This window comes from Schistocerca piceifrons, chromosome 3, assembly GCF_021461385.2.
Source record: "Schistocerca piceifrons isolate TAMUIC-IGC-003096 chromosome 3, iqSchPice1.1, whole genome shotgun sequence".
Lineage (NCBI taxonomy): Eukaryota > Metazoa > Arthropoda > Insecta > Orthoptera > Acrididae > Schistocerca > Schistocerca piceifrons.
This window is the reverse complement of record NC_060140.1, coordinates 124307340-124322298: the sequence shown is the minus strand read 5'-3', so window position 1 is coordinate 124322298 and position 14959 is coordinate 124307340. Positions and strand designations below refer to the sequence as shown.

The window sequence follows — 14959 nt, the reverse complement described above, 5'->3', positions numbered from 1 at the left end:
TGGGAACAAGAATTTCGACAACGGCGAAGTAGGTGGGCTGTTCACGCTCTATTGTCGTGAGCGTCTGTGGAAAGTGATTTGGGGATGGTGAAATCATGCATTACACTGGTCGGTAGATGGAGGGATAGCTGGGCAAATAAAGTGCAGAACGACTATTTAACATACAGTGAGTAACTGTCTTCACTCTTCGGAAATGAACGGTGCACTGCAGCTTACATGTAGCTAATTACATACTGTCCTTCTGATCACCTACTTAAACACTACAAATGGACACTTTGCTCGTCTCGTCTTGAAAATGTATCACATTATAATTTGGCCGAGGTATAAGCTACCATGCTCTGAGGCACTGGGGAACTGAACTCCTTCTAAGCTCATATTTAAGATATGTAATAGTTAATAACACACTTTCAGTTCGGAGATAAAACTTAAATAGTCATAGCTATGAACAAACTTAACACAATGTTTCATAAAATACCTGATACGAGAGCCATCACATAAACTTACAGTCCTCAAGAAATCATAACATTCAATTTCTTAACAATAACAAAATTCTCGCTTGAAATAAATGATTGTAGGAGGCATATTAACACTTCCTGCCCATTCCTATGATCCAAATTTTACATACGTTTATCACAGGAAGCACCCAGGTTAACTTTTGCCCAGTACACTATTCCTTACAAATAAGCAAGGCACCTTCACCCACAATACCCACAGTGACACCTATTTCCATCTCACCGCTGCCTCCAATGTATGACTAATTGTTTTCGTAGTGACTGTAAACAGTCAGAGCGGCGCTGTTCTAGGCCACTTGTACAAACATAAGCAATGAGTCTGGAAACAAACTCCGAAGCCATCCTAATAAATCCGAGAGATGTGAAGAGGAAAAGCCGGCCGAAGTGGTTCGAGCGGTTCTGGGCGCTACAGTCTGGAACCGCGCGACCGCTACGGTCGCAGGTTCGAATCCTGCCTCGGGCATGGAGGTGTGTGATGTCCTTAGGTTAGTTAGGTTTAAGTAGTTCTAAGTTCTAGGGGACTGATGACCTCAGCAGTTAAGTCCCATAGTGCTCAGAGCCATTTTTTGAAGAGGAAAAGCCAGACACACAGTCTACAATTAAGAAGACATATATGTAGAAGACAGCCAGACTGTACCACTTACGTTCCATAGAGTGCATCTATCGACAACATATTCTCTCATGGAAATTGGACCAGTTTCAAATAGATGCACCAAGGTTTTCTTTGAGACAGTTTCGTACATCCACAGAACAGTGCACTACGCCGCATTCCAGGGCAAATGAAAACAATGTGCTGCAGGTACTGCGGCAATCAGTGACACCACTTGACTGCCGCTCTCCCAAAACAGTAGATTTGCGCTCGGAGCTGTCACTCACAAGCCACTTGCAGCAGTCAGTTTACGACTCAGCCAGGGAAACTTTCCACTTGGAGACACACCAGACTCCCATCCGACTACTTTGGCCTTCATGCTCGGGTTGAGAAACTAGAGTGCGCTACAGCTCGGAAACAAAAATCTCCAAGGCTCGTGACAATGAAAACATGTCACAAAGTGGTACTCACTCCCCTCAAAATCCTTGAATTATCGGATAGTACACGCATTACACTAGATGCCAAAAAACATACCATCCATTAGTGATACTACCACTTACCAGCTTTACCTGAGACAGATGAACTCGGAAGGTACATTTTCGCTCACAAGGGAACCTCCCCATCGCACCCCCCTCAGATTTAGTTATAAATTGACACAGTGGATAGGCCTTGAAAAACTGAACACAGATAAATCGAGAAAACAGGAAGAAGTTGTGTGGAACTATGAAAAAATAAGCAAAATATACAAACTGAGTAGTCCATGTGCAAGATAGGTAACATCAAGGACATTATTAGATAATGAGTGCCGTGGTCTCGTGGTTAGAGTGACCAACTGCGGATCGAAAGGTCCTTGGTTCGAATCCTCCCTCGCGTGTAAATTTTACTTTCTTCATTTTCGCAAAGTTACGATCTGTCCGTTCATTCATTGACGTCTCTGTTCACTGTAATAAGTTTAGTGTCTGTGTTTTGCGACCGCACCGCAAAACCGTGCGATTAGTAGACGAAAGGACGTGCCTCTCCAATAGGAACCGAAAACATTTGATCGCAAGGTCATAGGTCAACCGATTCCTCCACAGGAAAACACGTCTGATATATTCTTTACGTTACTGGTGACGGCATGTGCGTCAAGTGACAGGAATATGTTGTCGACCCACATAACTTGCACACTTGGCGAATGGGTAAAAAGATTATTCTACCTTGCCCGATTTAGGTTTTCTTGTGGATGTGATAATCACTCCAAAAAAAGTGATGAAAACATAAGAGTTTGTCACATAAACTGCATCAAATGAATGCAACAGTTTCAAAGTCGCACAGTTTTCCCTGTGCTCTGTCAAAACATATGTTTTTTACGTTTTCAAATGTTTCCGTGCGTAGACCGTCAAATTCTGTATATGTCCAAGCAAATCTGAACATGTCCTGGAATTTTGGAGAGCGAAGTTGATTATGTGTGAGTGCCTGAACTTTGATAATTATCTGAAAATAAAAATTAAAATTTTCATCCCAGAGATGATTTGAACCAATGACCTGCCATTTCACAGCTGCTCACGCTAACCACAAGACCACGGCGCTCATCAGCTAACACTGTCCTTTATGTTGCCTATCTTGCACATGGACTACTCAGTTTGTATATTTTGCTTATTTTTTTCATAGTTCCACACAACTTCTTCCTGTTTTCTCGATTGATCTGTGTTCAGTTTTTCAAGGCCTATCCCTGTGCCAACTTACAACTAAATCTGAGGGGGGTGCGATGGGAAGGTTCCCTTGTCAGCATTTAAGAACAGTAATGTTAGTGGGGTTAAGAAACCTACAATTTCCATGCCCCACTAAAACGACGTAAAGGCTTTTCAGTAATTTTATCAAAAACTCTTCACCGAAATTTATCCCCTAAAATGTAAGGATTTGGCTGTTGTCTGCTGCTGTATCACTGCATGTCACGAACATGTGTTTGTTTAATGTTATTTTCTGCTTTTCTCCTTAAGCAACCAATTGCTTAGGACAGACCTTCATTGGCATCAGGTCATCAATTGACCATAGATTACTGAATGGAGTCACAATTCTTCACTTAAACTCTGCAGGTGTGGCCTGGTGACTCATGTCTGGTCGTGTTAAAAGTCCGACATCAACTACAGGAGTGAGCGATTTCCCGACATCTGATCTTTACTGTGATACACTATCAACACAGAGCGTAGATTCCTATTTACCCTTTTTACATAGGAAACGTTATGATAGTAAGGGATTGTTGTACTATGGTTGATACCCGTATCTAGACAAAAAGTTTGAACATATAAGAGGTAAAGCACCTTGTGGTATCAGTAAGCATCGTAGTCACAAGTATGGTTTGCAACACTTGAATTATAGTCTTAAAGGTAGCCGCTCTTGTGAATAAAACTAGGAGCAGTGCGAAAATGCGTCAACACAAACTAATATATAACAATTACCATTTTTTGATCTTGGAAATTGTCCTAAAAATCAATATACATTTTATCAGATGTGTTTCCTGTGAGTTTAGATAATAAAAACTTCATTTTTGAAATATGCGCCGGTTTACTCTTATCACAGGTTTTACAAACCGCAGTTAGGTTCCCAATATCTGCTTCCATGTTTCACCATATAAAGTTTTTCCATAATGTGTTAAATATATCTAAACGTCCAACCCTCTCCCTCTGGTGAGTCATGAAAGTAGGTGCAAGTATATGGAACCGTTACTTGACCAAAATTTTAGTTTTTCTTTTTTTAATATATTGAGATCTACAGCATAAAACGTCATGCTTGACAGAATTATTTTCAGTACCTCACCCTCCTTTGAACTTTCTTTAATTGCACAAATATTTGGGCCGTTATCTTGGGATTCTCTAATATCGTTAAATAACTTGGGCGAATCAGTGAGTATCAAACTAATAGATTGTAGACGCTGTTCTTCCTTTAGCCCTTCTTGCTCCAACATACTACTAACAGTATGCGCCATGATGCCAGTCCCTCAAATGTTACAGACTTCAAAATTTAACGCCAATATCCAAACCACCCGTCTGGCAATGCGTCCTATTTTGTCGGGTTTGCCCAATGCCCGACTCGGAGCTTGCTTATCGGTTTCTGAAAGGAAATGGGTATGTTCAAAATATTATTTAAATTTTTACAGACCAAATAGCTTCGCCGAAGCTCCAGCTTCATAAACCGAATAATTACTTTAAAATCATTTAGGGCTCTTTCAGCGCAAGTAATAGGATGCCTATATTCATCACTTTCTTGCGGTAATAATGCTCAGATTCACAACATGGACGTATCATTTTAAAGGACAAACTTTTTATAAAAATCTGGTAATGCTAGTACTGAAGCCGTAGTGAACTCTTGCTTCAACCCTGTAAAGGGCATTCTGGGATTCGCTCCACTCAAACTTCCCACCTTTTTTTACAGAAATCATTCTATGGTGGCGGTTTATGCCCGAATTCAGAAAAAAATTCAAAAAAAAGAGTTTGCTGTCCCGATAAAGTGGTATATTACAAAGTTATAACTATTTTAGGGAGCCATAGAGTCCAGGATGACTTTTGCCGCTTCCAGATTTATTTTAATACTTTCCGGCGAGATCACGTGCCCCAGAACAGCATCATCGGACAAAAAAATGGTTCAAATGGCTCTGAGCACTGTGGTCATCAGTCCCCGAGAAGTTAGAACTACTTAAACCTAACTAACCTAAGGACATCACACACATCCATGCCCGAGGCAGGATTGGAACCTGCGACGGTAGCGGTCGCGCGGTTCCAGACAGAAGCGTCCAGAACCGCTCGGTCACAGCGGCCGGCATCATAGGCCACGCTAACTTCATTTTACCTGAGTTCACCATACGACCTGCTTTGTCGAAATAGGTGAAACCTTCTCTCAAGTCGTCTGAATATGAACCTATCGGTTCGAAACCGGTAACGGTGCTGTTTAAATAAATAGGTAGCATTGAAGAAAGTGGCTAGTTGCTGTAATCTTCTGTGTAAGAGTCATACTTCTGTCAAGTGCTGAATGTGTTTTTGTGTAGTCTTACTATATATGACTAAATCGTCTAACAATTGCAGACACATGAAAATGTAATATCAAAACATAGTTGGTCCATTAGTTAAGAGCGTGCAGCTGATTCAGTTGATGGATTAAACTCATAAATATTCCAGCAGTCGAAAGTCTGTAAGGAGCTTAGATTGCTCTACTAACGGTATTTGATTACATGCTTGGCTAACATTCAGGGTAGCAAAAGTTTTTGCTCCTTAGACAATCCAAAACTGTAAAATAAATCTGGTGAGGGGACTAACTGTGGAGCGATTTTTTGTTTGACTATCTTCAGTCGACCCTAGATATATTCTTGCCATTTGACTTGCGCAATGAAAATATAGGTGCTGCAGAAGGACGAATTATCCTCTTATTCAGCATGTAGTAAATCAGCTCTTTTAATATTTCGCCGTGGCGAAAATCTATTCTGAGTTTTTTTTTCCTCCAGAATAGCTTCTCTAACCTCAGCTCAGTAGGTAGTCCCTCGCTCAAAGCTTAACAGGTCGGGAAACTCGTGGCAAATGCCTTTTTCTCTTTAACCGCGCCATCCAGACGATCAAAGGACTCATTTTGTGTTGCTGTGGACTATGTACCAGGGCCAGGGCTACTTGCATTCGCTTCCTATAGATTTGGCGCGTCATTCAATATACTGGCAAAAGAAGATCTTAGTGCCTGATTTACTGTTGAAATGAATGTTATTACGTGTCCAGTCAGAAACAAACCTCATCTTATGGACAAAATTGGAGCCCAGTATACAGGGTAAGACCAGACCTGATATAATTCTTCCTTTTCCAAGTATATGATCCCAACTTAGTCTCTACGAGAACCTGTCCTAAGAAAAGCCATGAGTGGTGAAAAGCCAAAATGTACCACTTGCATTCATTACGTGTTTTAGTGGAGCACTTCTATCTACTACATGTTCCCTCATGGAAGATGGATCAAGGTTTTTGTTGACAAACTTGGCTCTGTACACCCACAGCACAGTAGACTATGCCTAATACCAAGGCAGTTGAAAACAATCAGCATGCTGCACGTACCATTGCAATCAGTAACACCATACGCCACTCATCTTCCCATATGGTAGAACTGCATTCGGAGCCATCACTCACTAGTCAGTTGCGACGGTTAGTTTGCTACCCTGCAAGGCAATCTTTCCACTCGGAGAATCACACCAGACACGTCTGCTTTGCCAGCTAGAGGGCGCATTGGCAAGGAACCAGAATTCACAAACGGTTTGTGGCAGCAAAAATGTGTCACAAAGCAGCACACACGAGTGGGCGACAAGGTGCTGGGCGTCGACGCCTCACCACAGAACGTGGAGGTCCAAGACTTGCCTGCTCTGTAAAGCATGATAGGCGGCGGTCTGTGGCAGATTTGACGAAAGCGTATGATGCTGGTCCAGGCACAAGTGCTTCGGAACACACCGTTAAGCTCCTATTGTTGAGCACGGGGCTCTGTAGTAGATGACCCCAGTGTGTTCCCATATTAACGCAACGAGATAATTACGATTGCAGTGGGTACATGATGAATGTAACTGAAGGGTGCGTCAACAGAAACATTTCACCTGATCGAATGAATCACGGTTATTGATACATCAGGTCGATAGTCGTGTCTGTATACACTCGTTACCCAGACGGAGCATGATTCCGGAATCAAGGCGACGCCTTGGCCACCATATTCGCCTGATCTGAACCCAACTGAATACGTATGAGGCGCTATCGGGTGCCGGCTCTTCATCCACAAACCACTGACCCGTAATTTATGGGAATTGCATTACATGTGCATACTGACCAGAATCGGACACGACCAGGAAACACTGGCCATAAGGGCGTCAACGATAAGAGGCTGAAAATCACACAAAGACAACAACAGAGAAGGACAACTCGACAGAATGATAAACCTACAGCGTGAACCACAAGAACTAAGCAACGCTGAATAGAATGAACAATAAGAGAGCATAAGCGAAGATGACTGAGGTGTGGACCCCCGTGCTGCTTGCTTTATAGCATGGCTGTGGACACCGACAGCCTGGTATAGGGGACGTGGCCTACGCCTAGCGCTGGGGCGGCGACAGCAGCGCTCGCAAATACACTGGTGTCCAAAATTAAAGCAACAAACCGAAATTTTGCAAGGTTGCATTTATTTTGCCACAAAACAGCATAACCAGGTGATAGTAAAGTATAAACAACATGAAGAACACACAACGTAAACAACTGCACCATGCATAAAGGTAGACAAAAATATTTTTCTTTTTTTGCAATGTAACGGATTTACTCACACATTCCATAGCTAATTAATGCACTCAATATGAGGTGTGACCACATCTGGCAACAAAACAGGTCTGAAAAACGACGGAGCATGCTGTGAATAATGTCATCAATCTCATGTTGACGTAATAACGCCCATTCTTCCTGCAGCGCTGCTCGCAAGTCTTGGAGAGTGATTGGTGGATGGTGACGTGATGCAGACATGCTCTATGGGATTGAAATCGGGAGAGTGAGAAGGCAACGCCATTCGTGCAGTATCTTCCGTTTCCAATGAAACATCAACCACGCGTGCTCTATGAGGTCGAGCATTACCGTCCAGCAGTACGAAGTCTGGGCACACAGCACCTCGCGGAAACCGCATATGAGGTCCCAACATCTCGTCGTGATACCTGACAGCAGTTAAACCTTGCCAATTTAACAGCGCAATTTCATGAAGAGGTGTTTCGAGTGGTCAACATAATCCCTGCCCACACCTTTAGGGATCATCCTCGATATCAGTCTCCTTCCACAATGGTTGGGTCCCGAAATCGTGTTTCACGTTCCCTCCAGATGCGAATCCGTCGAGAATCACTGTCCGGACCAAATCGGGATTCATCTGTGAAAAGAACATTCGCCACTGTTCGACTGTTCAGGTGGCATGTTGACAGCTCCACTCTAGACGTTCCCTTTATAAGCTCCCTGCATCTTGCAGGTTATATGGGTTAATTAATGATTAATATGTTACAATCCTCTTGTTGTAGTTGACCGTGTATATCCAGACTTCGTTCATTGTTAAATGCAATGGTGTGGTACTAACTGATGGAGACGCATAGAGAACTGGGAAAATTTAATTTATTTCCTTTATCACACTGCACAAACATAAACACACTATTATTCAAACTGTGTGCCAGTACTATTAAACATATAGATAAATCCTTCGCCTTTGGCTCACGCAGCCTACACCTTCCACAGCCTCTCAACAACTGCCTTTGCTTGCGACTCTCTGCGCCACTGGGCATTGTCGCCCTCCAAAGAACAACCACTTACAGATACTACACACCAGTACCCTCGCACCTTCTGTAAAGACGCGTCAGAGATACACAAACAGCAGGTATTCGACAGTAAATGCCACTCTGCCGAAGCCTTCCGTACACCGTTTGCCTCGCTACAACACGTCCAGTGGATTCTGCGAAGTCAGAAGCCAGTTGCCGTGCAGTACTGAGGCGGTACGTCGTGCCCTTACAGCCAAATAATGGTTCTCTCTTTCTGATGTTACATGCGGTCAGCGCCGCCCTGGTCTTTGGGATACAGTTTCGAGCCACGTCCGAAAAACAACAGAATGACTAACATTAATCCATCGGGCCACATTCTTCTGCTTCCTTTCTTCCCATGGCCCTCCACCGCGGAGAGCCTAGCAGGCGTCTTCTCTGTGCCATACTGCACCGTCTGTGACTGTGCACACTGCGACAGTAGGTTTGGGACTACCCGGCAAACACTATCGCGTTTGATAGTTACCCTGACGTCATCGTTGGCGAGATTATACATTGACCAGAATGCCGTCTTCTGTGCAGGACAGAATCTTACGAACATCTGTTGACAGTTCGTATGACTACATCGTTAATTAGATACAGTACGGAGAAATAGTGGTTTGTTGCTTCAATTTCGGACACCAATGTATTAGGAGCGCCGCCTAGCGGCTGTCATCTAGGTCCGTGCGTTCTGGAGACCTTTTTAAATCCTCGGGCAGGGCTAGCAGAAGCTAGTACCACATATCTCCGGAAACCTCTTCGAGGACTTTCAGAATCAATGCCGTACAGACTAGCTGCTCTATTGAATTCCAAATGTGCACCAACACGCTTTTAAGGAGGGACGTTGATGAAAAACACACACTATTTCAAAAATGCACCAAATCCACAGTTTTGGAGATATGGCAATGAAATTTTGTACCACCCTTTACATGAAAGTAACACATTTACATATAAAATCCTTTGATTATATACACTCAACTTTTTTTAAATGAAATTTGAAGTTTTATTTTCAAAAAATAATGTATCTTCCTTTTTCTCAGAAAGTATTCAAGAGATTTCTAAAAAAAAGTTCTCTGTTTCATCTCTTTATATGGTGTAAGCTTCTCTCATGAGGTTTCTGGAATAGGTCAAATAGGAGAATTTTCATATTTTTTTAGTTATAATTCCACAAGTACAGTTTTAAATTCATTCAAAATTCCAAGTACTTTGCCCCATATCTCAGCTTGCAATCAGAATTTCAAAATTTGCTCTTGAGACAACGTTTATTAGGTTTACAGAAATATTTCTACAAAATTTGATAATTCATTCATAGAATCTGAGGAAAAGGTACATAAACTTTAAAAAACAAACTTTTCAGGAAACGCAATTTAAAGTTCAACCTAACTTTTTTCCTTATGGCACTTCTTCAGAAGGCACCACATTTAAACTGTAAGTCGTCTTTCCCTTCAAGGCTTCTCTTCTGGTTCCTTGTTGTCCGTCTTCTTTCCTTCACCAGGGCTTCAACTGACTTTTCAGCTGCAGAGGCGCGCTGTAAATCTATTTTTCTCATGATGTCTTGAGTAAAATTTCCTATCTTGAAGCCCATTCTTTCTAATTCCTCCATCCTCCCGACGTTCCCTTCATTAAATACAATAACTGCATCATAAGTTGCAATTCTGACAACTGTAGCAGATTAGCAGATGAAAATGTGTTTTTAGGGCATCGTTTCCATATGAGTGAATTTAGAGACTCATTTGGATTTTGGGTTTTGCCACGAACACACTTTTTGAGAAGTGCAGGATCGGCCAAAAACCTGTAAGTGGGCTTGACAAGATCCAGGATACAATTTGGAAGCCTCTCCTTGTGAATGTAGGGGTTGTTATCGCTCTGAGCTTGGTGTGGCAGGGAGACCGCGTCACACTTTTAGTTAATTTTCAGGCAGTTCGGATGTGATTTCAACATTGAAACTTTTGGAACTTATTATCCATGAGTTGTACTAACAAATAAAAAATAAATCGAAAACTGACATTTTTGGTCAATTTCCCGCCCTTAAGCAACTGATGATAATGTTTTAGCTCAACAGAATACAAACAAGTAAAATTTTATTTGACATCCTTCATGGTGTTGTAATAGCTAGCAGTGTAATGCGATCAAATATAGCTCTGTATGTGATCTGAGGCTTTCCCGGCGAAAGTGCTGTATCCAAGGTTCTCGGGTGTCCAGCCGGATCCGTCTTCGAAGTTCCACATTTCTGCGAATAACCGTTCCGCCATCAACAGGTGGTGCTGATGGAATGCCCATTAAAATTGCTACACCACGAAGATGACGTGCTGCAGGCGCCATATTTAACCGACAGGAAAAAGATGCTGTGATATGCAAATGATTAGCTTTTCAGAGCATTCACACATTCACCCAAGTTTGGCGCCGGTGGTGACACCTACAACGTGCTGACATGAGCAAAGTTTCCAAACGATTTCCCAAACACAAATACCAATTGACCGGCGTTGCCTGGTGAAACGTTATTGTGATGCCTCGTGTAAGGAGGAGAAATGGATACCATCACGTTTCCGACTTTGATAAAGGTCGGATTGTAACCTATCGCGATTGCGGTTTATCATATCGTGACATTGCTGCTCGCGTTGGTCGAGATCCAATGACTGTTAGCAGAATATGGAATCGGTGGGTTCATGAGGGTAATACGGAACGCCGTGCTGGATCCCAACGGCCTCGTATCACTAGCAGATGAGATGATAGGCATCTTATCCGCATGGCTGTAACGGATCGTTCAGCCACCTCTCGATCCCTGAGTCAACAGATGGGGACGTTTGCAAGGCAACAACCATCTGCACGGACAGTTCGACGACATTTGCAGCAGCATGGACTATCAGCTAGGAGATCGTGGCTGCGATTACCCTTGATGCTGCATCACAGGCAGGAGCGCCTGCAATGGTGTACTCAACGACGAACATCGGTGCACGAATGGCAAAACGTCATTTTTTCGTATGAGTCCAGGTTCTGTTTACAGCATCATCATGGTCGCCTCCGTGTTTGGCGACATCGCGGTGAACGCGCATTGGAAGCGTGTATTCGTCATTGCCATATTGGCGTATCACCCTGCGTGATGGTATGGGGTGCCATTGGTTGCACGTCTCGGTCACCTATTGTTCACATTGACGGCACTTTGAACAGTGGACGTTACATTTCAGATGTGTTACGACCCGTGGCTCTACCTTTAATTCGATCCCTGCGAAACACTACATCCCGGCAGGATAAGGCACGACCGCATGTTGCAGGTCCTGTACGGGCCTTTCTGGATACAGAAAATGTTCGACTATTGCCCTGGCCAGCACATTCTCCAGATCTCTCACCAATTGAAAACGTCTGGTCAATGGTGGCCGAGCAACTGACTCGTCACAATACGCCAGTCATACTCTTGATGAACTGTGGTATCGTGTCGAAGCTGCATGGGCAGCTGTACCTGTAGACGCCATCCAAGCTCTGTTTGACTCAATGCCCAGGCTTATCAAGGCCGTTATTATGGCCAGAGGAGGTTGTTCTGGGTACTGATTACTCAGGATCTATGCAACCAAATTGCGTGAAAATGTAATCACATGTCAGTTCTAGTATAATAGATTTGTCCAATGAATACCCGTTTATCATCTGCATTTCTTCTTGGTGTTGCAGTTTTGATGGCCAGTAGTGTATTATAATGTGTTACTTGTTTTTGCAGGTTAGCCGGGACGGCCTGAAGATGGGCTCGGGGGAAGGGAAGCAGGTGTTTCGACCCGAGGCGGGCGAGGACGAGCGCGAGTCGTGGGACAGCAAGCTGACCTTCCTGCTGGCCACCGTCGGCTACGCCGTCGGGCTCGGCAACGTCTGGAGGTTCCCTTACCTCGCCCAGAAGAACGGCGGCGGTGAGCCCACTTCCCAACCATACAGACTCTTGTGCCATAGCAGTGTTTACTTTTTATTTTATTTATTCAAGCTGATCTTCACCCATCTTCACGCCCTCTCTTACAATGAACCAGGACACTACACGCAGTTGGGGAACAGTGGACACGCAGAGACACAAACTATTCAGTACCATTTTTTTTCCAAGCTGGAAAGAAATTTTTAATCTAATTATTAAGGCCGTATACAATGACACTCTGCCTTCAATATAAACTGTCTGACAAAAGGAAGTTAAGCGCCCGGAAAACATGCTCGGATGTCAGGGTAATTTCATACAATACACAACATCGGTGGCAATATGAATGATTAGAGTTGCAGTTCTTTGTGACAGGTAGGAAGCTCACCAGAGTGCATTAGTGTTGTTCGTGTATAGCAGCCGCGAGGGATTAGCCGAGCGGTCTGAGGCGCTGCAGTCATGGACTGTGCGGCTGGTCCCGGCGGAGGTTCGAGTCCTCCCTCGGGCATGGGTGTGTGTGTTTGTCCTTAGGATAATTTAGGTTGAGTAGTGTGTAAGCTTAGGGAATGATGACCTTAGCAGTTAAGTCCCATAAGATTTCACACACATTTGAACATTTTTTTTTCTTTTTTTTCGCGTATAGCATTGCTACTGGGCCTGGTAGCACGTGCAGGGTGTTTCAGACAGCGTATCCTTCTGTAACGTTCGAAATAATAGGTGACAGAAATATTTACTGAGATAGGTCCACATAAGAGACGTTACAATTTCTTTAATAATAGACTATGATATAGGATTCCATCGTAAGTGCAAATGCAGTAGCAAGTTAATGAAGTAGTGTTGTGCGAACTCTGCTATGTTTGGTAAAAGCAGAAAGAATTATCATGGTAGCAAGAGAATTGTGTTTCTTAGAACGACATTCCTCTGAAGGAAAAAAAGTTTAACAAGTCAGCCGAAAATAAGTTGCCACTTTTGTTACGATATTGTGGGAATCCTGTGACCCAGTGTATTTTTACTAATGAGTAGCTAAATCTGAAACTTATCAAAGGATTTTCTTTCTGCATTTCAACGATCTATGAAACACGAAAAAAAGTCACGTCAGAGTGAAGATATCAACGTTTTTCCTTCAAATATCTTATAGTTCAAATTCAAATGGCTCTGAGCGCTATGGGATTTAACAGCTGAGGTCATCAGTCCCCTAGAACTTAGAACTACTTAAACCTAACTAACCTAAGGACATCATACACATCCATGCCCGAGGCAGGATTCGAACCTGCGACCGTAGCGGTCGCGCGGTTCCAGACTGAAGCGCCTAGAACCGCTCGACCACACCGGCCGGCTATCTTATAGTTCGTCAAAGACACTGATAATTCATTTCTTCTGGACAGATAGTCAGCTAGAGGTTCACAGCTTTAAATCTTTGAAATTTTATATTCCCTCAATGAGAATTGCTATTCTGGAACCAAGATGCAGCACAGTTCTGTGTTAAAAAAATGCGACGGAATACGAAGATTATGAAAACATGCTGCTCATAATTTAGTTATATGTTAGCAACTATTCATTTCAAGGACACACACACACACACACACACACACACACACACACACACACACACACACACACTTTGTCAGTATTAAAAAAGCGAAAATAAATAAATTCTTCATTTATCTTCTCGTAACCCCACACGTATTCTCCTTTCATCAGCTATAAATGAGCTATAAATGATATTTAAAAGATTAAGTTATCCCATCGAAAAATCAGTAGTTATCTATGTGTACAAAATTTCCACATATTAACCAAATCTCAAAATATCTCCTGTCTGCGTGCTATCGTTTATCTGGAACTGTTTATGATATATCAATAAACCCCCACCTTCGATTCTTTAAACAATCGAACTCTCATGTATAAAACATGAAATTATATACATGATGATGAGGTCCCACACTCCGAGGGGCGTAGGGGACGATGCGGGAGATCCGCACCGCCGACTAGGCAAGGTCCTTGCGGAGGTGGTTTGCCATTGCCTTCCTCCGACCGTAATGGGGATGAATGATGATGATAAAGACGACACAACACTCAGTCATCTCCAGGCAGGGAATATCCCTGACCCCGTGCGCGGGAAGTGAGAACGCTACTGCAACACCACGAGCTGCGGACGAAATTATATACATACAAGGATATAATTTTGCAGGTACGTTCACAGTATATGTGGACACTGTCAATAAAATGTGTTGCAAATAGAGTTAGTAGTAAAGCGGACGAAGATGGCTTTCTTGCAACGTATGTGATAATAGACGGAACGTGAGTTCACCACTTTGATCCTGAGACAAAACAACAGTCACAACAATGGTAACATCTTTCATCCCCTACCCCAAAAAAATTCTGGGTGAAAAAATCAGCTGGCAAGGTGATGGCATCGGTCTTTTGGAAGGCATAAGGGGTAATTATGGCGAATTATTTGCAAAATGGCGTAACTATTAATGCATCATACTACTGCACCCTCCTGCACCTGTTGATAGAATATATAAAGAACAAAAGGCGCGGAAAATTGGCGTGCAGAGTGCTCTCGCAACACTGGAAACTCTGCGTGACTGCGAGTTCGAATTATTACGTTATCCGCCATATTCTCCAAATTTGGTTCCATCGGACTTTTTTCTTTTCCCAAACCTAAAAAA

The 14959-nt window shown here is 43.0% G+C and overlaps 1 protein-coding gene across 1 annotated transcript in view; it reads left to right on the top strand.

The window, feature by feature from the left end:
* Positions 1-14959, top strand: part of LOC124788455 (sodium-dependent neutral amino acid transporter B(0)AT3) — a 157040-nt gene that overhangs the window by 14979 nt on the left and 127102 nt on the right. Inside the window, exon 2 of the mRNA XM_047255726.1 lies at positions 12132-12294. Coding sequence (XP_047111682.1) covers positions 12132-12294 — 163 coding nt within the window. The remainder of the gene's footprint in view (positions 1-12131; positions 12295-14959) is intronic.